Source organism: Lissotriton helveticus, chromosome 1_1 (genome assembly GCF_964261635.1).
Source record: "Lissotriton helveticus chromosome 1_1, aLisHel1.1, whole genome shotgun sequence".
Classification (NCBI taxonomy): domain Eukaryota; kingdom Metazoa; phylum Chordata; class Amphibia; order Caudata; family Salamandridae; genus Lissotriton; species Lissotriton helveticus.
Window position 1 is genome coordinate 134,039,601 of NC_136057.1, and position 22,806 is coordinate 134,062,406.

Sequence of the window (22,806 nt, forward strand, 5' to 3'; positions counted from 1 at the left end):
TTTCCATTGGTAGAAGACCTTTTATCCACTAAACATGAGCAGTGTTATTCAAAACCTAGCTGGCATCTTTGCGACATGACTTGTACCTGTAATCTTAAAATCTGACCCACCTTTTAATAGTCGAGAATTCAAAAAAGTTCTAAATCATCTCAATATAAAGCATCAAAAAAGCACTCCCCTTTGACCCCGGGCCAATGGTCTGGTAGAACGCCTCATGAGTACTCTAAAGAAAGCTGTTCAGCATTCTGCATTGGGGAAGCTCGACCTCGAAGGTGTTTTGAACACTATTCTTTGAGGTTACCGTTTGACGCCCTCACCCAACCACAGAGGAAACCCCTGCAACTATCATGTTTGGAAGAGCCATGACAACCAAGCTTTCCCAATGGAAGGGGCTGAGTGTGACAGGGGATACATCTGCATTCACTCTTACATTTGAATAGGTTGTGTCCTGCCCTCACTCAAAGGGCTGATTTACCCCCTACTGATCGTCTGGAGCCAGGAATGGGCTGCAAGGGACTGTTTCACACTTCTGAGGGTTCATTTGAAGTCACCCGTTCATCAAAGACATTTTTTAGATCGAAGCCTGCATTGCAGCGCATGCGCTGCTGCAGGCAAAGAGATATTGTGAAGAGGGGATTTCAGTATGGCGTGAAGCCTCGCCCCTTTTTTCCATTGGCAGGCCTCTCGAAACAGAGGCCTGCCATTGGAAAAAGCTCCTGTTTAGCAGATTTGTCTGCTCTGGATACCGCCTCTGGAGGACTGGGTGATGTGACTTACGGTAGCACGACAATATTTATTGAAATATTGCCATGGCAACCATGAGTCAGGTCACCAGTCCAGGAGGGGCGGGATTCATTATCTGGTTTCCGGCATTTATTTATTTTTTGGTTGTTGCATTTTTGCAGTCATTCTACAGGTTCCTTGGCGGTGGAGGAGGTAGGGGAGAGGCGGTGCTGGTTCTTTCACGACATTGGTTACAGGCCTAATTTACAAATCATCTAATCCTCATGTGCCGAAAAAACGTGCATGACGTTTGGTTCTTTGAAAAGTGCTCTAATGAAAGACAAGACCCTGGATTCTATTTTAGTTATGTGCGGCTCACTGGCATGCAGCATTTCAATGGAAAAATCACGGCCACACACTTTTCTTATAGCGGGCTCCCCAAACCGTTTCTTTCTTGAAAATTACACTTTCATATGCAGCAGCCCACCATGATAATGTTCGAGCCGGCCACTTTCTGCGGCTCGACCTGGAGCTGCCTCCTTCCCCCTCCCCTCAGGAGAAAGGTTTGCTGCTTGCGCCGCTATTACAGGCTGCCTGCCTGCCTGCACACGAGCGCGCCCCTCGCCCCAGGGGACTTGTTTTGTAACCAACCCAGAGTAACTCTATAATAAGTGAATAATTTCTTATGCCATTCCAAAGACAAGACCCTGGATTCTATAAATTTTTCATGAACGGACCGCCCCAAAATGAACACTCATTCACTGAAAGACCTACGAACTCGCTGCAAATGGCTGCCAAAGCCAATAAAACAGCTTGTCAATAACAGCGTGGTTTCATAAGGATCTTAAAATGTGGAATTAATGTCGATATATCTCATACTTCCCAGCAGTCCAACTGTGTAAACTTGAGTTTTCTATTGAAAACCCCTGGAAACGATGTGAAAATAAATGTCCTTTTCCTGTTTGAGCAAGTGGGATTGTTAAAAGCGAAGCGCTGCTGTGTGCATTAGGAAGCTTGACCCCGTGCAGTAGGAAGGTTCCGATCCCAAATGTGTCATTAGCCAAAACATTGAACGTGGCTCAGAATTAAATATAACTACTATGACACTTAAGGCACGACGAGCGAACATGAGTTATAAGTACCCGAAACAAGATACTCGCGGATTGCAGATACCTGTTAGTGTACAGCCAGGAGATGTATCTCGCAGGGTCTTGTGAATCAGCCCCTCAGGATGCCGTCCTGGTATGTATGTATGTATAACACATTTATAAAGCGCTCCTGTCACCCAACGGGCATCCTGGCGCTGGTCACGCAGCACTGTCTGTCTGTCTGTCTGTGTACCAGTGCAAAGTTCCAGGGACATCTGGATCAAAGGTGGGAACAAATGGTATAGCTGTTTTCTTCAAAGAACACAGCACACTTGTATAGTCAGGGCACAAGACCTAAAAAAAGAAGTGGAGGGACGCTGACGTCACGAAAGGTGGCTTGCACTCAGTTGCAGTTTATAGTTATTGAGCTCCCGGTAAAATAAGTGGGGGGACGCCGTCCACCCGCGTGGTACCCCGACTCGAGACCTGTGTATAGTGTTTCGGGCAAGTGGAGTTTTGGGTAGGTGTGCTTTTGTATTTGTGAGGTTGAACCAAGGTGAAAACTGCACTGTGGTATTTCTCGACTTTTCAGTAAAATGTAACTATTTTTTGAACTTCCTGGAGTCAAAAAATCCGATTCCCTACCGTGATCACAGCAAAAGCATCATTTCTGGGGTCCGTCACAAAGCAATCTATGGTTCCTGTGGTGGTATTGCCAAGGGAATAGGTGATACTAAATTGCTTAAGGTGGGGGAGCGGTGGGGGGGCTACAGCGACATTCTTGGGAACTTTCGATTGACCTTCTACAAATTGCCCTTGGCCATGAGCCACAGATTCTTAGAAACACGTACAATCCTAGTGCACTCAGGGAAGGGGGAGAGTGGCCTGCTGGCACGGACACCAGTGCAGACCAATGGAGGAGTGTGGCTCAATGGTTAGAGCGGCAGACCCTGATGCAGAGTTCTGGCCAGGGACCAGGGTTCGATTCCCGCCTCGGCGGGGTCTCGGGCTCAATTTCCTCGGACCTGTTAATTCTCGCCTCGGTGCCTATTCTAATCACGGGCCTCACGCTGCAACTCTGGGCAATAGCTTGCCTAGCCTCCACACCGGCCCCAACAGCGCTAAGGATGCCTGGCTTCACCCTAGGGGTGCCCAGGAGTGGACACTTCACAGGGAAAGCCAGGAGGGGTTCCACAGCAGTATGAGTATCAGCGCCAGGAAGCCGCATAGGCGACACGGCAAGGTGACCGTCTGGTGACAGTGCGCTCTATAAGTACCATGACATTTACATTTACATTTACACCACCCAGCACCCGATGCCCGGGGAAGCGGCAGGCGCATTAACCTGATTAGCACCTTTATTTCAGTCTGGAGATTACCCAGCGGGTTATATGAATATCTCTACAGCAGGCGCATAATCCGTTGAGCTATCTTACTACTTCTCAAACAAGTGATCGTTATATTTTATATACAGAGAAAGAGAAAGGCCACATCAGGGGGCACGGTAACACCACATACTATTTTACAGAACGAGCTAGGCGCAGATCTCTACAGGATGCGCTTGAACCCACCACGCTGGCCTTCAATGACTTGAACACATTACTCTGCAGGTTAGAAAGAGATCTCAGCACCATGGGCATAAACCGCTGAACTATCTCACTCAAGTGACCTGCTGAGTTCAAACAGACGCAGAGAGTGAGAGAATAGAGCAACAGGTGTGTTAACACCACAAACTATCTTTAGGCCTTTAGGCCTTTAGCGTGTGGCAGAGAGCTCTCTGCAGGAGGTGCATGGGCACGCTATTGCAGCATGCGTTTTACCCATTGAGCCCCCGCTGTCGCAGGTGCATTAACCAACCGAGTCAGCTTACTGGGAACTACACGCACAGGTCTCTTCTACAGGTGCAGTAACCGAGTGAGCTGTCTTATTCCGATTTGACATGTGCCCCGTAGGATACACGTCTCTACAGTTACTACAATGCCAATAGCTCTAACTCTAAATAAAAGCGAGACCTATTGCATTGCAAAAGTTTTTTTTTATGCAGATTTCTATTGTCTATTGTGCAAACTCTACCTGAAGGTATTGGAGCGCTTTACATGAGCTCCAGTTACGTTACACAAGGGCACATTCAGGCACGGGGAGTTTATGTGATCGGCAGGCAGGGCTGCTCGGTACCACCACACCCACCACCATACCCACCATCACCACTAACCACCACCCTACCCACCACCCCTACCCACCACCCATACCCACCACCACCACCCTGGCCACCACCTCTACCCTACCCACCACCACCAACCCCACCAACATCCCTACCACCACGGTTACCCACCGCCACCCTCCACCCCTATCCACCGCCACCCTACCCACTGCCACTATACCCACCAGCACCCTACCCACCACCACCAGTAGTAGGTGGTGGAGTAGGAGTAGTAGTAGGAGTAGTAGGTGATGGAATATGAATAGTAGGAGTAGTAGTAGGTGGTGGAGTAGGAGTAGTAGATGGTGGAGTAGTAGGTTGTGGAGTAGGAGTAGTTGGAGTAGTACGTGGTGGAGTAGGAGTAGTAGTAGGAGTAGTAGTAATAGTAGGTGGTGGAGTAGGAATAGGAGTAGTATGTGGTAGTGTGGAGTAGTAGTTGGAGGAGTAGGAGTAGTAGGTGGTGGGGGAGTAGTAGTAGGTGGTGGAGTAGGAGGAGTAGTAGGTGGTGGAGTAGGAGTAGTAGGTGGTGGAGTAGGAGTAGTAGTAGGTGGTGGAGTAGGTGGTGGAGTAGGAGTAGTAGGAGGAGTAGTAGGAGGTGGAGTAGTAGTAGGTGGTGGAGTAGTAGTAGGTGGTGGAGTAGGAGTAGTAGGAGTAAGGAAGAGTAGTAGGAGGGGTAAGAGTAGGTGGTAGAGTAGTAGTAGGAGTAGGAGTAGTAGGTGTAGTAGTAGTAGTAGGTGGTGGAGTAGGAGTAGTAGGTGGTGGAGTAGGAGTAGTAATAGTAGTAGGTGGTGGAGTGGTAGTAGGTGGTTGAGTAGGAGTATTAGGTGGAGTAGTAGTAGTAGGTGATGGAGTAGGAGGAGTAGGAGGTAGAGTAGGAGTAGTAGTAGGTGGTAGAGTAGGAGTAGGTGGAGTAGGAGTAGTAGTAATAGTAGGAGGAGGAGTAGGTGGTTGAGTAGGAGTAGTAGATGGTGGAGTGGGAGTAGTAGGTGGTGGAGAACGAGTAGTAGGTGGTGGAGTAGGAGTAGTAGTTGGTGGTGGAGTAGGAGTAGTAGTAGGTGGTGGAGTAGGAGTAGTAGGTGGTGGAGTAGGAGTAGTTGCAGGTGGTGGTGTAGGAGTAGTAGGTGGTGGAGTAGTAGGTGGTGGAGTAGTAGTAGTAGTAGTAGGTGGTGGAGTAGTAGTAGGTGGTGGAGTAGGAGTAGTAGGAGTAAGGAAGAGGAGTAGGAGGGGTAGGAGTAGGTGGTAGAGTAGTAGTAGGAGTAGGAGTAGTAGGTGGTGGAGTAGGAGTAGCAATAGTAGTAGGTGGTGGAGTGGTAGTAGGTGGTGGAGTAGGAGTATTAGGTGGTGTAGTAGTAGTAGGTGGAGTAGTAGTAGTAGGTGATGGAGTAGGAGGAGTAGGAGGTAGAGTAGGAGTAGTAGTAGGTGGTAGAGTAGGAGTAGGTGGAGTAGGAGTAGTAGTAATAGTAGGAGGAGGAGTAGGTGGTTGAGTAGGAGTAGTAGATGGTGGAGTGGGAGTAGTAGGTGGTGGAGAATGAGTAGTAGGTGGTGGAGTAGGAGTAGTAGTAGGTGGTGGAGTAGGAGTAGTAGTAGGTGGTGGAATAGGAGTAGTAGGTGGAGTGGGAGTAGTAGAAGTAGTAGTAGGTGAGTAGGTGGTGGAGTAGTAGTAGGTGGTGGAGTAGGAGTAGTAGTAGGTGGTGGAGTAGGAGTAGTAGTAGGTGGTGGAGTAGGAGTAGTAGGTGGTGGAGTAGGAGTACTAGGAGTAGTAGGTGGTGGAGTAGTAGGTTGTGGAGTAGTAGTAGTAGGTGGTGGAGTAGTAGCAGTAGGTGGAGTAGGCATAGTAGTAGTAGGTGGAGTAGGAGTAGTAGGTGGTAGAGTAGGAGTAGTAGGTGGTGGAGTAGGAGTAGTAGGTGGTGTAGGAGTAGTGGGAGTAGGAGTAGTAGTAGATGGTGTAGTAGTAGGTGGTGGAGTAGGATTAGTAGTAGTAGGTAGTGGAGTAGTAGTAGATGGTGGAGTAGGAGTGGGAGTAGGTGGTGGGGTAGTAGTAGTAGTAGTAGTAGGTGGTGGAATGGGAGTTGTAGGAGTAGGAGTTTTTAGTTGCTGTTTATCCCTGTGGCGGAAAGCCGGGAGCTGTTAGGCAGTGTGCAAATTGTACTTTTAAATCTCTGTTCTTAAAAATTGCGCAGCTACGTAACAGAGGATCTTTTTAAATAAATTGTCTGTACTTGTTGGTTGTTTTAACTAATTCTGCACTTTAGTCCTGGTCCTCATTTTGCCACTACGCTACTGAAACCCTAATCCTCGCACAGCCGATCAGGTGCTGGTGCGAGAGAGGGGTGGACGCCATCTTGGGGGGACGGCAGGGATAGCGCTCTAGTCGCTGGCTGCCTACCATCATTCCCTCCTACAAAATGATGGTCACTCCCCGACGGCGCAGCGGGCGGGCGCAGCGGGCGCGCCAAAGGCAAGCCCATCTGCGCCCGTCAGCGCCAGGTCGTGCCCAGGGCCCCAGACCTCTGGACAAATTGATTCGATAATAAGTGTCTACTCCTCGAGCATGCTACGGTCACTCCGAGGATCAGTAAAGGAACAATGCATGATCCTTCGGAATGACCGGAAATGTTCTAGTGTGTGCCCTACATGTAAGCTACAGCTTGATACTCCCCAGCTTTGTAGACAATCGGACGCAGGCTGTAAATCGCCTCTGACCTGGCGGTTTGGCAGTCTTAACTGCTGGTCTTTAAGTAAACATAAAATAAACATCTATGACCTTCTGTCCGATGAAACACTAAATGCCTTATTTCTTACAGAGACTTGGCTAAATGACAGTGCAGGCCCAGATGTCGCGGAAGCCCTGCCGCCAAATTAAGCCATAGTTAGAAGGGACAGACCGAAAAGAACCAGGGGTGGCATTGCAGTCATATTCAAAAAATCATTGCAATGCACTCTTGAACCGGTTTCTTTGAATGCCTGTGAAATAGCCCTTTTTAAACTCTCACTGCTCCCCAGTTTTATGCTGATTGGCTTACTAGTCTACCGACCGCCAGGTTCCGCACAAACCTGGGTGACGCAGTTTTCAGATCTAGTTGCTTCTTTTTTGGTCAACTCTAGTAACCTTTTGATAGTAGGGGACCTAAATATTCATCTGGATGACTCACAGAATAATATAGCTATAAATCTGATAAATGACCTGGCAGCCATGCACCTTAGTTTATGTAATACAGGGGCCACACATAATAGGGGCCATTTATTGGACCCTATTTTTTCCAGCCTTCCTCGGCTCCAATGCTCCCCTGCTCTGCCCCTACACTGGACAGACCACTTTCTTATCAATTTTAGCCTTTTGGCCCATGCGACCCCTGTTTCTTTTAATTCAACTGTCCTGTTTGGTTACAGAAACTGGAAGAAACTTGATATAAACCTTTTTAAAACTGCATTAGACTCTGTACCATATGATGTGAATGCAGATTTGGATGATATGGAAACTGTGGCCATAAAGACCGACAAGTGGCTCTAGGAGGCCATTGATGCCTGTTTGCCATGTACACAGAAGAAAGTCAAGGCCCATAACACCCCTGCTTTATGGTTTAATGATTCACTGAAAGTTACCAAGTCCAAATGCAAATGTCTTGAGCGCCTCTGGAGGAAGGACTATTCTCCAACGGTAGGCCAAAATTACAGGAGGGAACTTAGGCTGTATCACAAAGACTGTATTGCAGTTCGAGCCGACTTTGTGGCAAAGACCATTTCGGCAGCCACAAATAAATCCAGAACTTTATTTAATCTAGTTAAAGAACTAGTGGGCTCTAAAACTACTGCTGAACCCCTTTCCTTGAGTGATGTTCAATGTGAAGAATTGGCTTATTTTTTCACAAGTAAGATTGACACTATTTATTCGGACATCTACAAACAACAGTTGGGTTTTGTTTAAAAGAATGTTGAGTCGGGCTTTAATGATGCGGACTTTCCACTCCAGCCTGACTTGACATATGAGCCACTAACCTCCTGGCCTGAGATGAATGTTCATGGCCTTCAAGAGATAATTGGGAAACTGAAATCAGGTTCCCCAGCTGATCCTCTTCCTATTTCTGTTCTCAAACTTCTTGACATGCAGCATCTCTCTGTGATCTGCAAGGCAATAAACCAATCCCCAGCCACGGCCACCATATGGAAACATGCTAAGGTCTCACCTTTGTTGAAAAAACCAACGGCCGACCCAAAAATGTTGGCCAACTTTCGACCCATCTCCCTCCTCCCTGCCTTCTCCAAATTTTTGGAGAAGCATGTTCACAGCCATCTCGCTCATTACACAGAAGCCAATGACATTTTCCATCCTTCGCAGTCAGGCTTTCGCCCTGGGTTTTCGACAGAAACTACATTATTGGGGGTATCAGAACATTTGCGCCACTTAGTAGACAAAGGGGACTCAGCTGCGCTGATCTTACTTGACCTCAGCGCAGCGTTCAACACCATCTCCCATAATATTCTGTTAAAATCCCTCTCAGCCATGGGTGTGAGGGGTAAGGCCTTAGACTGGATTGCTTCATTTTTGACCCAAAGAACATTCCAAATAACTTCAAACACTGGGTCCTCTAACATCCATGTCTCCGTATGGAGTGCCTCAGGGCTCGGTGCTTAGTCCTTTGCTTTTTAATCTGTATGTGGCCCCACTTGCGCAGATCGCCGAATCTGAAGGCCTGACCATGTTCACTTATGCGGATGATTCGCAAATCATCTTATCTCTTTCAAACGTAGATCAGAATTCTTCATCTCCTCTGCAGGCAGGGTTCAGCAAAATTGCAACATGGATGAAGGAAAACCTGTTGAAGCTCAATGGAGACAAAACTGAGGTTTTAATTCTGGTCCCAAATCCGGACTTGTGGAGTATTATGCACTGGCCTCCTGAAATGGCTTCTCTTCCCACGCCATCTGACCAAGTGCGAAACTTGGGCATCATCATTGACAAAGGCCTTACCATGCAGCCTCAGGTTAGTAAGCTTACAGCCACGTGCTTCACCATCTTGAGATGGCTAAAAAAAATCATATGGATGTTGCCCAAAGATACGCAAAAGTCTGTAGTCAATGCCCTTATTACTTCACGGCTTGACTACGGAAACGTCCTTTACTTAGGGTCCTCACTAGCTGTTATGAGACGTCTCCAGCTAGTGCAAAACGTAGCAGCTAGACTGCTGTGCAAGTGTCACAGGAGAGATCGAATGTCAGGGCATCTCAGGGCTTTGCACTGGCTCAGAGTCGAAAATAGAGTTAAATTCAAGACCCTGAGTTTCATGCACAAAATTAAATTCGGCTCTGCCCCGAAATATCTAAAATCCCTGGTGCATGCCTACCTCCCTGCACGCTGTTTGAGATCCTCATCGCAGGGCCTTCTCAGCGTGCCTAAAGTTTGTCTATCTAAGATAGGTGGTATATCTGTTCAACAGCTATCTATTTTTCAGCGCCGGGAAACCCTTTTTGGGTAGCTGTCGCGCTTTAAAAGCTCAACAAATAAAAATAATAAAAATAGGAGTAGTAATAGTAGTAGGTGGTGGAGTAGGAGGTGGTGGAGTAGGAGTAGTAGTAGTAGGTGTAGGAGTAGTAGTAGGAGGAGGAGGAATAGTAGGTTGTGGAGTATGAGTAGTAGTAGAAGTAGGTGGTGGAGTAGTAGTAGTAGTAATAGAAGGCGGTGGAGTAGAAGTAGGAGTAGTAGGAGTAGTAGTAGGTGCTGGAGTAGTAGTAGGTGGTGGAGTAGGAGTAGTAGGTGTAGTAGGAGTAGGTGGTGGAGTAGTAGTAGATGGTGGAGTAGTAGTAGTAGCAGTAGGTGGTGGAGTAGTAGTAGGTGGTGGAGTAGAAGGAGTAGTAGGTGGTGGAGTAGTAGTAGGTGGTGGAGTAGTAGTAGGTGGTGGAATAGGAGTAGTAGGTGGTGGAGTAGGAGGAGTAGTAGGAGTAGGTGGTGGAGTAGTAGTAGGAGTAGTAATAGTAGTAGGTGGTGGAGTATGAGTAGTAGGTGATGGAGTAGTAGCAGGTGGTGGACTAGTAGTAGTAGATGGTGGAGTAGGAGGAGTACTAGTAAGAGTAGGTGGTGGAGTAGGAGGAGTAGGTGGTGGAGTAGGAGTAGTAGAAGTGGTGGCGGTGGAGTAGTAGTTGTAGGTGGTGAAGTAGGAGTAGTAGGTGGTGGAGTAGGAGTAGTAGTAGGTGGTGGAGAAGTAGGTGTTAGAGTAGTAGGTGGTGAAGTAGGAGGAGTAGGAGTAGGTGGTGGAGTAGGAGTAGGTGGTGGAGTAGGAGTAGTAGGTGGTGGAGGTGGAGTAGTAGGTGATGGAGGTGGAGTAGTAGTAGTAGGTGGTGGAGTAGGAGTAGTAGTAGGTGGTGGAGTAGGAGTAGGTGGAGTAGGAGTAGGTGGAGTAGTACTAGGTGTAGTAGGTGTAGTAGGAGGTGGAGTAGGAGAAGTAGTAGGAGTAGTAGGTGGTGGTGAAGTAGTAGGAGTAGTAGGTGGTGGTGAAGTAGTAGGAGTAGTAGGTGGTGGAGTAGGAGTAGTAGGTGGTGGAGTAGTAATAGGAGTAGTAGGTGGTGGAATAGTAGTAGTAGGTGGTGGAATAGTAGTAGTAGGTGGTGGAGTAGGAGTAGTAGGTGGTGGAGGAGTAGTAGTAGGAGTAGTAGTAGTAGGTGATGGAGTAGGTGTAGTAGGAGTAGTGGTGTAGTAGGAGTAGTAGGTGGAGTAGGAATAGTAGGTGGTGGATTAGGAGGAGTATGAGTAGTAGTAGTAGGAGTAGTGGTAGTATGTGGTGTAGTAGGAGTAGTATGTGGTGTAGTAGGAGTAGTAGGGGGTGGAGTAGGAGTAGTAGTAGTAGGAGTAGTAGGTGGTGGTGGAGTAGAAGGTGGTGGTGGAGTAGGAGTAGTAGGTGGTGGAGTAGTAGTAGGAGTAGTAGGTGGCAGAGTAGGAGTAGTAGGTGGTGGAGGAGTAGCAGTAGGAGTAGTAGTAGTAGGTGGTGTAGTAAGAGTAGTAGGCGGTGGGGTAGGAATAGTAGTTGTGGGGTAGGAGTAGTAGGTGGAATAGTAGTAGTAGGTGGTAGAGGAGTAGTAGGAGTAGTAGTAGGTGGTGGAGTAGGAGTAGTAGGTGGTGGGGTAGTAGGAGTAGTAGGTGGTGGAATAGGAGTAATAATTAGTATTTCTTACAAAGCCCTTGGACTATACCATTTCCTTCTGAAAGGCAATATTTTTCTCCATGTGTTCCTATGCCTGGCGTGTCACGCAGTTTGGTGCTTGCTTACCCTCTATGTTAAACAAGCATTTGCAATGCAATAGGTCTCGCAGTTACGCAAGTTTGAGCTATTGGCATTGTAAATGTATATGCCTTTTACTTATCTATTTAAAACCAAACCCAAAATAAAAGGCCTAGCCATTTATAATACTACCCTAATTCCCTTACCTTTTATCTGAATATCTTCCCCTTCATTCTAATCTAAATACTCCATCAGTACAACACATCTTACTCACAAACATATACAATATATGTTGCCCTCTACCAAACACATATAGTTTACAGTTAGACACAATAAGTCTGTATATATCACATTAGGCCATTTAGTACTATCTTTTTACTTTTATTTAAAATTACAATTCAATTTCATTATGTTTTACAAAATAAAAACAACACACAAAAAACAATGTCATTTACACTATAAATAGCTCTAAATAATGTCACTGCGAGACCTATTGCATTTTTAATGCTTGTTGAGTATAAGTACTGGAGCTCTGATCCCATGTTTTTAGACGCTCCTTGGGACTTGTAGCCAGACACTGTTGGCTCTATAAACTGCTCACCTGATGAGTGTGAACTGAACAGTCCTTTATCCCGGAATACTCATTAAAAGGCACCCAGGATACGCTCAATAGGGGAAACCTTTTGAGACTCTTCCACGAAATCCCAGAATTAAAAGGAATCCGTTTGTGTGACCTAATCTCGGTGGAATTCAAGGAAATAACTGGGGGTGGGGTGGAGGAGTCTCTGACAACTTGGTCGTCCAAGGACCTGGTGGACAAAATTGCAGCCATGAGTGGAAGATTTGTGGCATGGGGCATCAGACTCAAAGCATTTCAACGCCCAAGGTATCCATATCCCTTTCTTAACAAATCAAACGAAGGGAAAAACCTAGGAAATCATCAGCCCACATGCTTACGAGGAGTGCGTTCCAACTCACCGATACCTCCCTCCCACAAGAACAGGCTCCCCAAAAGCGAATGTCCTGGCACTATCGGGGGAAGCAAACAGGAACAACAAAAACACTGAATAATAAGTACTCCTAACCAAGAAAGTAAAATAACTAGACTGACAAGGGAAGACACCCAATTAACCAACATCTCGCTCTGTTCGTGGAACGTGCACAGCTTCAGGGACATGAACCAAGATTAGGAAACCGTAACCTTCTTTATGCAACAACAAATAATCTTGCTTCAAGAAACATGGAACATGGGGGCAAGCTCAATACCCGGTTTCATTGAACATCACTGCCTGGCAGAAAGATACTCAAATTATGGTCATCCGAGAGGGGGCTTATCAACTATTACGCAAAAATTGAATTGGGAAACGGAAGAAATAGACACAGGGGCAAACTGGATCCAAGTGATCAAGGTAACCAGCAAGGACCCAACCACACAACTCCTCCTAATCAACATTTACATCCACCCGGAGAGGAAGAAGCAGAACAGAAAATACATAACTCTAATAAAGTTATTAAACGCACTGCAGAAAAGCCACATGAACTCCCATATGGTGATCGCAGGCGACTTTAACATCAATCTTCTAGCGACTAAACGGGGAAGAAACAGTAAATCTTCACAGGGTGCGTCCGACTTTGTTTGCAAACTAGCAGCACTCGACATGACAATCATGAGCGGTAAAGCCCCGTGGGATTCGCCCCCTGCGGCAACATACTTGAGTGGAAAGGTCGCCTCGACAATAGACTTCATAATAACCAGCATTAACCTGTTTCCACAGATAAACAACTTTAGAATTATTCCACGAGCTGAAAGCGACCGCCTTCCGTTGACTTTGAACCTGAAGAATAAAACAAAAATCGTTCAAAAGTGCAATACCATCATGCAGCCACCAGAAACGTTCAATCTGCGTAAAGTAAAATGGCGAGGAGTGGCCCCAAAATCCATCGAGGAGAAAGTAAAGGCCTTCAAAGAAACCCAAGGCCCTGTACAAGAACAGGCTCACGTAATCTACTGGGAGCGGCTGGCTGAGTTTTTGCTCCAAACGTTCCCGGTTTCCACGCTACAGAGTTCAACAAAAGTCGCCAGAAGGGAACCATGGTTCAATCTAGATCTCAAAATGCACAAAAGAGAGATCGCGAGAGAAGTACGACGCCTATCCTGAGTGGGAGAAAAGGGCCCAAACCAACAAAAAACAAAGTTGCAAACTCTAAGGAGCACGTACAGAAGGAACTTGGGAAAAGCAAAATCAGTGTATAAAGAATCTATCTGGCAGCAACTATTATCAGCCAGCAAAAAAACCAACAGTAGCAATTTCTGGGGGATCATTAACACATTAACAGCCGGCCCAACACTTCAGCAAGAGGCAGGAATCGGTGCAGAAATTTGGACAGCCCACGTAAAAACCCTGTTTAACAAATCCACGATGGGTCCCGAACAATTACTTCAGGGGCCACACCACGACCAAAAGGAAGCCCAAGCCTCATTCATTCACGTTGCAGCAGAAGATATTACATCTCAATTGAACTCTTCCTTCATCGAGCAAAGTGCCCTGACAAACGCGAAAGATCTAAGCAGACTTATAATGAAACTAAAGTCTCAGGGAGCGGCAGGGCCAAAAGGTATACCAAATGAAATATTCAGGAATAACCCAGAGTTGTGGTCCTCAATCCTTACCCCAGTCTTCAATGAGATTTATTTGCACTCCAACATCACGGCTTCTTGGAGGGGGACTATCATCCACCCCATTTTCAAAAAGGGAGATCACTGCAAGCCGGGAAACTACCGACTAATCTCACTGATTGACGTGGAAGCAAAATTGTATGCTTCGTGCCTACTAATCCACCTGCAAAGCTGCATGGAGGAAAAAAACATCATTCCCAAATTCCAGACAGGATTTAGGAAAGGCATGGGCACCCAATCCAATCTCGCAACTCTAGCTCTCTTGATGGAACAAGCGCAAAGAAGGAAACTCCGCCTCTTCGCCTGTTTTGTGGACATTAAATCCGCATTTGATAGAGTGATCCGGAGCCATCTATGGAAAAACTCAAAAGATGGGGCCTGCCGAACATACTGCTCACCGCTATTATAACCTTGTATACGGAGACATGGACAAGAGTTAAGCTGGGAAACGGGTTGAGTACTACCGCAAATATCCACACACAAGACGGTTTGAAACAAGGCTGTGTCCTGGCCCCCAGCCTCTTCAACCTGTATTTATCCGACATAGCCCCACACATTGAAAAGCCAGAGAGCCACCCCCTGAAATTCGCTAACGAGCCAGGTGCAATCCTTCAATATGCGGACGACATAGTCTTGCTGAGCCAAACCCCAGTCAGGTTACAGAGATCAATAAATAACCTGGCATCCTACTTGGACAAGGAACAGCTGGAGCTAAATAAAGAGAAAACAAAAATCGTCCGCCTAGTTGACGGTACAACACTAAAGTTCAAATGGATGGTCAACGGGCTCATATATAAGAAAAAAGCTCATATAAATACTTGGGTGTAACTATCGGGCAGGGTACAATTCACAAAGAACACAAACTGGCCCTCAGAGCCAAGGCCCAGTCGCTGATCTATGCTTATCGATTAATTTAAAAAAAATTGGACTGCCCAAACTATTCCCATTTGCTAAAAGTAATGGCCGCCCAAATTCAACCCTGTTTGTCCTACGGCTTGGTCCCTTGGTGTGGCAAAGACTCGCATCTACAGAATGAGTTACAGTCGAAAATCTACAAATCGGTCTTTGATCTGCCTAAATACGCCTCGCCTGCCCAGGTAAAACTGGAATTTGGTCTCCAGGATCAGAAATACAGGGGTATGAGTAACTTCATTAAATTCTGCCATACTCTCCGATCTTCCGAAGCGGGCACTCTGAACAGCCTTTGCTGGGATGAAATCAAGTCACAGAAGGAGCATGAAATACCAAACTCCTGGGGGAGTTTCCTGAGTACTTCTCTGGTTACGATGGAACTTCACCCAGCATGGGACAACACGATGGATAGAGTTTCTTTTAACAAAACAGTAAATGTCACGGCCAAAAAGAAATCTTTACAGGAGGATAAAATGATGCTTACAAAGAGGCGGCATGGATGGACAGTTATAAATTCATATAGGACGTCAAAGCCTCAAGCCTACTTATCTGCCCATTTCAGCTCTCATTTAAAAATGTGTTTTCTAAAATTCAGGATGGGCGTGCATGACTCCAAGGTCTTATTCCCCTCATGGAAGCCAGCTTTTAATTCAGAAGCTTGTTGATTATGTGGATTTAAAAAAAAAACCCTAATCCATTTGCTATGTGCCTGTCCAGCCATCCTAAGCCAAAGGAGACAATACCTAAAAGCGATTCTCATCGAACTGAATATCCGATCTAGCAGACAAGCAGTTATACGCTGGTTGGGGGGCTCGTCGTGCATCCTGTCTTGCCGAGGAGTCAAATTTATGAAATTTGTCAATAGTCTCCTATTGCAAGCGGACGATGACTAAATATAAGCTCACGTAATACTACCCCATTCCCTTAATTGGGGTACATATTTTTATATACATCTGTTATTTGATTTTAATATTGTTTAAAGTGCAATTTTATAATAACTGAATTTTATACTCATGTAATTTACGTAAGACAAAGCACCGATACAATTCGATCTTTTATATAGTATGAAAATCTTAGCCGCCTGTGCAGACGCATTTTATTTTTCTTGGGGGGTTTTTGTAATGATTTTAAATAATCAAACAATAAACTTAAACTTGAAACTTGCTCACTGCCATGAGGACTGCTGTGCTGCCAGGAGCAACCACCATTTCGACTAACTGTCTTGTTGTGTTGACCTTCTGCTGCTGGGCTGCAAAAGGGACTGCCAATTTGCAACCTAACTATATGTGCTGTCTGCTGCCTGCCACCTCTTTTTGTGCCCCGACGTGCTCTCTAAGGCCTTGTTTGCTTGCCCCCTGTTCTCTCCAGATCTCAGGGCCATCAAGGACCTTGTTGCCTCTTTTCTCCAAGACTTCTGCTGGGTAAGCCCTCTTTACAAGGGCTAGCATGTCGCAAGTGCTCTCTTCTGCACCAAGGTAAAACTTTGTGCATTACAGGACAGTGCACCAAGGGCCTACAGTGCAGCGCTCTGACAAGGGGAGTGCATTTGTGCATTCTAGGGAAGTGCTCCATGTTTTACAAACCAGCATGTGGTGAGCTTTTTTCTCTAGCTAGAACAGTGTTGTTTCGCCTGGAGGCATTACCAGAGAAACAGACACGTCCTTGATCCAGCGTGCTCACTGCAGCTGAATTGTATTGTGACCCTCACCCCCGGAGTCTGGCAAGATATCGCCACCGTCAGATGCCACCAAGAACAAACTAGTGTGGCCCCTCCGTTCGTGAGCCTGGAGGAACAGCCCAATGAAGACTTGTACTGCTCTGAGGTGGTACAGTGCAGCGTCTAAGGCTGCAGAGCTACAGGAGCTGCAGACCTTTTGACGACATGTTATTCTGTAACATGTGGCGGGAGAGCATTCTTTTTTTTTTGCAGAGTTTTATATAGCGCGATCTAGACCCGAACCGAATCGTGTATCAGAGCGTTTCACATAGCACCAGTTACGTTACATGAGGACACACATTCATATTAGGCACGGGGAGATTAAGTGATTTGCCCAGAATCACAGGAGGTTTTGGCATCGTTACCGAGACTCGAACCCAGGTCCGAGGTTGAGCGCCCTAGCGTTAGGCCAACTCCTCTCCCCTGAGGCTCATTCCAGCCAGCCTCGCCCTCTGGTTCTAACGCATATATTGCACGAAGCTCTCAACATCTGGTCCCACTCCCAAGACATGACAACATTGTTAGCAAGTTACAGATGCCTTGAGGACAGTGACCCTGCACCCACAAAGGTACTGTGAGGCGGGTTGGGTCCAGAAGAGTGGTAAAGCCGCCCTGCTCTCCTTCACGGGTGGCTTGGTTTTCCTTGGGCAAAGAAACGCGATTCGAATGGCCCCGGCGGGTTCCAAATTCGCAAGAGCGTGAGGGGCATTTCTTGTTCAGCATTGTCTCTGCTCTGGAGATGACCTCAAGAATGGCGCAGGGCCGTCGATAGAGAAGAACTGCTGGAAGACTCAAGCTCACTTACTGTTTAGTGTTTAGTAGGTGCTCCTGCGCCCTACGTTTGGTTTCTAAATGCAATCACTTCAACCACGTTCACTACAGTTACCATATGAAGTGTAATAGGAGCGCAGGTGCGCTGGGACCTATGTTTTTATAGTTATTTGTGTTTTTCTCTGTCAAACCTGCATTATTTGCTCTAACTGTGTGATTTAAGTCATTTTGGACTTGTTTGATGTATAATATAGAATTTAGTTTTACATAATCATGCATGGATTCCCTTTTGTGGTTTACTCACTGTGTTGCTGCACTAGTGTGTTGCACAAATGCTCTGCACATTTCCTCTTTAAACTAGCCTGACTGCTCTGCGCCAAGCTATCAGAGGTTGAACGCAGATTATCTCAGGTGTGTATCTGGCTTACCCTGACTAGAGTGGTGGATTCTGCCTGGCTTAGGTGCCTACCCTAGCCAACCAGAAACCCCATGTCCAACAGTGGTTCTTGTGAATCACTTGATTTCCCAGCATGCTCCTGCTGCAGGACTAGGTCACCACAGTTAGTGTAGGAGGACTAGCCACTATTTGTGTTTCAAAGGGAAGTGTGACTCTTTTTCTTGGAACATACATTTTTTCCCCTGAATTGTAACTGTTCACTTCTCCATATTATATCAATGCAGCTTTTTCAAGAAATATTTTCTTCATGTAATTTTCAATGTTTTTTCTATTTTGCAGAACAACAATCACATCTAGAAAATATGAATGGGAAAGAAAGCCATAAAGGTTCCGGAGGCAAGATGAATTTTACTCAAAATATCTACTTAAAAAAATGGCGCAGAATGCACATGAGGGAGAGACGCTTTGCTTGTAATGTGTGTGACAAAGGATTTATGAATGAGACACTTCATGTGAGGCACAAAAAAGGACACACCATCCTCAGGGCATATCCCTGCGAAACTTGCAAAAAGTGTTTCACTCAAAAGGCAACTTTTTTACAGCATCAAAGAACACACACTAGAGATAGGCCTTATCACTGCACAGAGTGTTCCAAGAGCTTTGCTAATAAGAAAGGCCTTGTACAGCATCAAAGCGTACACACAGGAGAGAGGCCCCATCAAAGCGTACACACAGGAGAGAGGCCTTATCACTGCACAGTGTGTTCCAAGAGCTTCATTCAAAAGAAAATTCTTCTTCAGCATCAACGCATACACACAGGAGAAAAGCCTTATTGCTGCACCATGTGTGAGAAGAGCTTCAATCAAAAGGCGTATCTACTAAAGCATGAACTAATACACACCGGAGAGAGACCTTATCACTGCACTGTGTGTTCAAAGCGCTTTTCTCGTAAGGAGACCCTTGTACGGCATCAAAGCGTACACACAGGAGAGAGACTTCATTATTGCACTGTGTGTGAGAAGCGCTTTTCTCAAAAGGCAACCCTTGTGCTGCATCAAAGAACACACACAGGAGAGCAGCCTTATCACTGCACAGTGTGTGAGAAGAGCTTCAATCAAAAGGCGCATCTACTAAAGCATGAACTAATACACACCGGAGAGAGACCTTATCACTGCACTGTGTGTTCAAAGTGCTTTTCTCAGAAGGCAACCCTTGTGCTGCATCAAACAACACACACAGGAGAGAAGCCGTATCACTGCACTCTGTGTTGCAAACGGTTTGCTTATAAGGGAAGCCTTGTACGGCATCAAAGAACTCACAGTGGAGAGAGGCCTTATCACTGCTCTGTATGTGCAAAGAGCTTCACTCGAAAGAAAATTCTTCAGGTGCATCAACGCATACACACAGGAGAAAAGCCTTATCGCTGCACCTTGTGTGAGAAAAGCTTCACTCAAAAGGCGCATCTACTAAAGCACGAGCTAATACACACCAGAGAGTGACCTTATCACTGCACTGTGTGTTCGAAGAGCTTTTCCCAGAATGGAGGCCTTGTACGGCATCAAAGCTTACACACATGAGAGAAGCCTTTTCACTGCACTGTGTGTGAGAAGAGCTTAAATCAAAAGTCAAGTCTCGTAACACCAAACACACAGGAGAGAAACCTTATCACTGCAAAGTGTTTTCCAAGCGCTTTTCCCAGAAAGAAAGGCCATGTACGGCATCAAAGTGCACACACAGGAAAGAGGCCTTATCACCGCACTGTGTGTGAGAAGAGCTTTACTGGTAAGGCACATCTTCTACGGCTTCGAAGATTACACTCCAGTGAGAGGTCTCATCACTGCACTGGGTGTGAGAAGAGCTTTATTCGAAAGGCACATATGCAACGGCAGCAAAGAATACACACTAAACTGAAGCCTATCACTGTAGAGTTTATGGCAGGAACTTCACTCAAAACGAATGTTTCTACAACCCCAATTAATGCAAACAAGATAGATCCATTTCCACTGTAACAATCTTATGTCCTGCTTACCCCAAAGTAAGTTTTACTGGAATGTTGTAACTTAGTTAGGGCTTATAGTCAAAAATGCCCAATGGCCATTGTTCCCTGTATGGTACATGCATTTAGTGTAATAACCCTGAGTGTGCAAACTCCGTTGCGAAGCGCATACACTTCACACATCACTGAGGCACCATTTGCAGCTCTTGCTTTTAGGCCATGCACTAGCATTGTTCGGTATTTAAGGGCATGATGTACGGCATACTGATGTTTAAGTCCCAGCTAAAAGTGTTCAAAAGGCAGGCACTCAGTGCATAGTGGTATGCCTGTGCTAAACTTATTTAGAGAAGTCATTTCTGACCCTGCCGCAAGCATGCCAAGTCATATGTGCCCCCAGTGAGGCAGCATCATTAAAATAAGTCATTTTCCCGGCCTAGACCTGTGCTCTGAAATTGCAGCTCTGGTCACCTGTGAAGTTTTAGCTTACAGCTAGGGCTCTCAGAACAGACCCCTCTTCACAGATGCCAAAGTCCCAACAAATCGAAGCCCATAGCCCCTCTGCAGCGCACAGAGGTACTCGCCTCGTGGAACGGACTTGCTTCCGTCTTCAGCCCAGTTGCTGCTTGCTCTTTGTAGTGCGTGCGTGCGTGAATACTGTTAGAGCTGCAGAAAGAAACATGGGCTTTTTTACCTTCCCATCATACCTTTTATCACATAGGATTAAGAGTTAGTAGTTGAACTGTGATTATTGCAGATGTATGTAGACATCTTTTGCTAAATAAATCCTGCTGTATCTGGCATTGCTATGGGTTCAAGTCAATATTCTGTGCATTTAAGATCCCCTCCTATAGGGGGCACATTTATTTTTTTGTCACTCTGTAAGCTCTACAGCGCTCAGGCTTCGGTAGTGAAGAATGCTGCTGCAACCAACTGGGAAGCAACTAACCCACCGAGCAGCCCCTTATCTATGAGTGCCGCCAGGTATAACTTAGTTTACCTCTTGTAAGGAGTAAGTACTGTGTCCAGACTAATTTCTTTATTTCTTTTTTTCATCCCAGCCCTTTTTTGCTTTCCTCATTCGAGGAATGCAAAATACAACACAACTTAGGGCAGGATGTACTAGCATCAGTAATACCGATTTCCTATTAGCGATTCTCGAGGAGTCGTAATTTATAAATCGGAATTTCTAATGTATGAAACTCTTTTGAGTTTCATTAGCGATTGCTAGCGAGTGACAAATAGACCTACCTCATGCATATTAGTGAGATAGGTCGCAATTTGAGACCTATTTGGAATCACAGCCATCACAGAGATGGCAGCCTGTTGAGGTCAGCAGACCACCATGTATATGATTAGTTTTTAATAAAGCAGTCTGTTTTTTTTTTAATGCAACCCGTTTTCCTTAAAGGATAATGGGATACATTTAAAAAGATAAAAAATAAGCTTTTTTGTTTAATTTTTTAAGAGTAGACAATGGGGTCCGTGGGACAACTGCCTGCTCTTAAAAATAGTTGTTTTCCATTCTCAACTGACCCCTACCTATTTGCAAATGGGTTACCACCTACTTCAGGGAATCAGTAAAATTTTACCTTAATTCGGTCGTAAATCTTTCATACAGCCCATTCAGATTCAGTAATTGGAAGAAATGCCGTAAACACACCCCTTTTAAATACCAAATCGCAAACACAAATTGCGAGTAGGTAGCGTGTTACAGAATCACAATTTGTATTTAGTACATTTGTAAAAGCATTTTTGCGGTTGGACGTTTCCGACTGCAAAAATGCTTCGTACAAGTGGCCCCTAATGATTTACTCCCCCAGCAGGGGAACAAGACAATAAGGCACTAAACTAATGATGCAGCGCCAGCTTTGCACGTGTGCAGCAACGGCGGTGACATGAGCACAGGCACTTAGGTTTAAAAAAAAAAAAAATTATTCACTGCAAGTATTCATTTATTTGTGCTCGTCATGATTGAAGATATCTCTTTCAGCCTTAGGCCTGGAGATAATGGGCCCAAATCACAGAACTAACTTAAGACAAAATCCTAAACGTACTACTTTTGGTATTCACAGAATGGATTTATGACTACTAACTTTACGTCCGCACTCGGGCCGGATATTCTGGCCCAGTGCCGGAGATTCGGGTCCGGAGGTGGGGATTCCGGCCCGGAGGTGGACATTCTAGCCGGCGGTGGATATTCCGTCCTAGAGGTGGAGATTCCGGCCGGTGGCGGAGACTTTGCCAAGGCTGAAATCTCCACCTCCAGGCCGGAATCTCAGCCTCTGGGCTGGAATCCCAGGCCCGAGTGCGGACGTAAAGTTAGTAGTCGTAAATCCATTCTGTAAATACCAAAAGTAGCAAGTGCATTCTGTGAATATCAAAAGTAGTAAGTACGTTCTGTTAATACCAAAAGTAGTAAATTTAGGATTTTGTCTTAAGTTAGTTCTGTGAATCGGGCCCCCAATTTTGTTTGAAGTTCATGTTTGTGTTTTACCAGCGGACAGCAGATGCTCCTGCTATGCTTGGTCCATTCATCACACACTCCTGCTGGTGCTTGTTAAGTCTACATGCTTCTGTGCACTTTACCATTGATGCAGCAGGTGCAGTGGCACAGGGCCCAGTACTGTGAGGGGCCCGTTGAATCTTGTAAATTACTGTATACTAGGAGCCCAACAACAGTCAAATTGGTGATTTCTTTTGCTTGCACCTGAGCTCATGGCATCCTGGTCTTTCCACAAATATGCATAAACCCGAGCTGGGTGTCACTGCTAGCACTGATGGGGGGGCTGAACTTTTTGGAAGGAGAGTCGGTCTCTCAGGACCATGCTCAGATAAAATGCTCAGATAAAATGATCATTATTACGAGTCACTGCACTGCCGACGCCTGAGCAGCAGGAACCCTTCGTCTACCTCTTCTTGGTTCATGCAGGACTTCATTCGACCTAAAATAAGTTTCCTGTATGTTTCATTTAACAACGCAGTTTGCTTCCTAAATGCAACGGCAAAGTTAGATTTTAGCGGGATGAACAGCACATAGGATTATACCTGCAAGCGTCTTGGAAATACAAAATGGACATACACACACGCATCAACCCTTTTAAGAATATCCACACC

At 45.8% G+C, this 22,806-nt stretch overlaps 1 protein-coding gene across 1 annotated transcript in view; it reads left to right on the plus strand.

Annotated features, from left to right (window-relative positions):
* Window positions 1-20,416, plus strand: part of LOC144768286 (uncharacterized) — an 86,441-nt gene extending 66,025 nt beyond the window's left edge. The window contains exon 3 of the mRNA XM_078651841.1: window positions 18,036-20,416. Coding sequence (XP_078507967.1) covers window positions 18,036-19,195 — 1,160 coding nt within the window. The 3' untranslated portion in view covers window positions 19,196-20,416. The remainder of the gene's footprint in view (window positions 1-18,035) is intronic.
* Window positions 20,417-22,806: the final 2,390 nt, after the last annotated feature.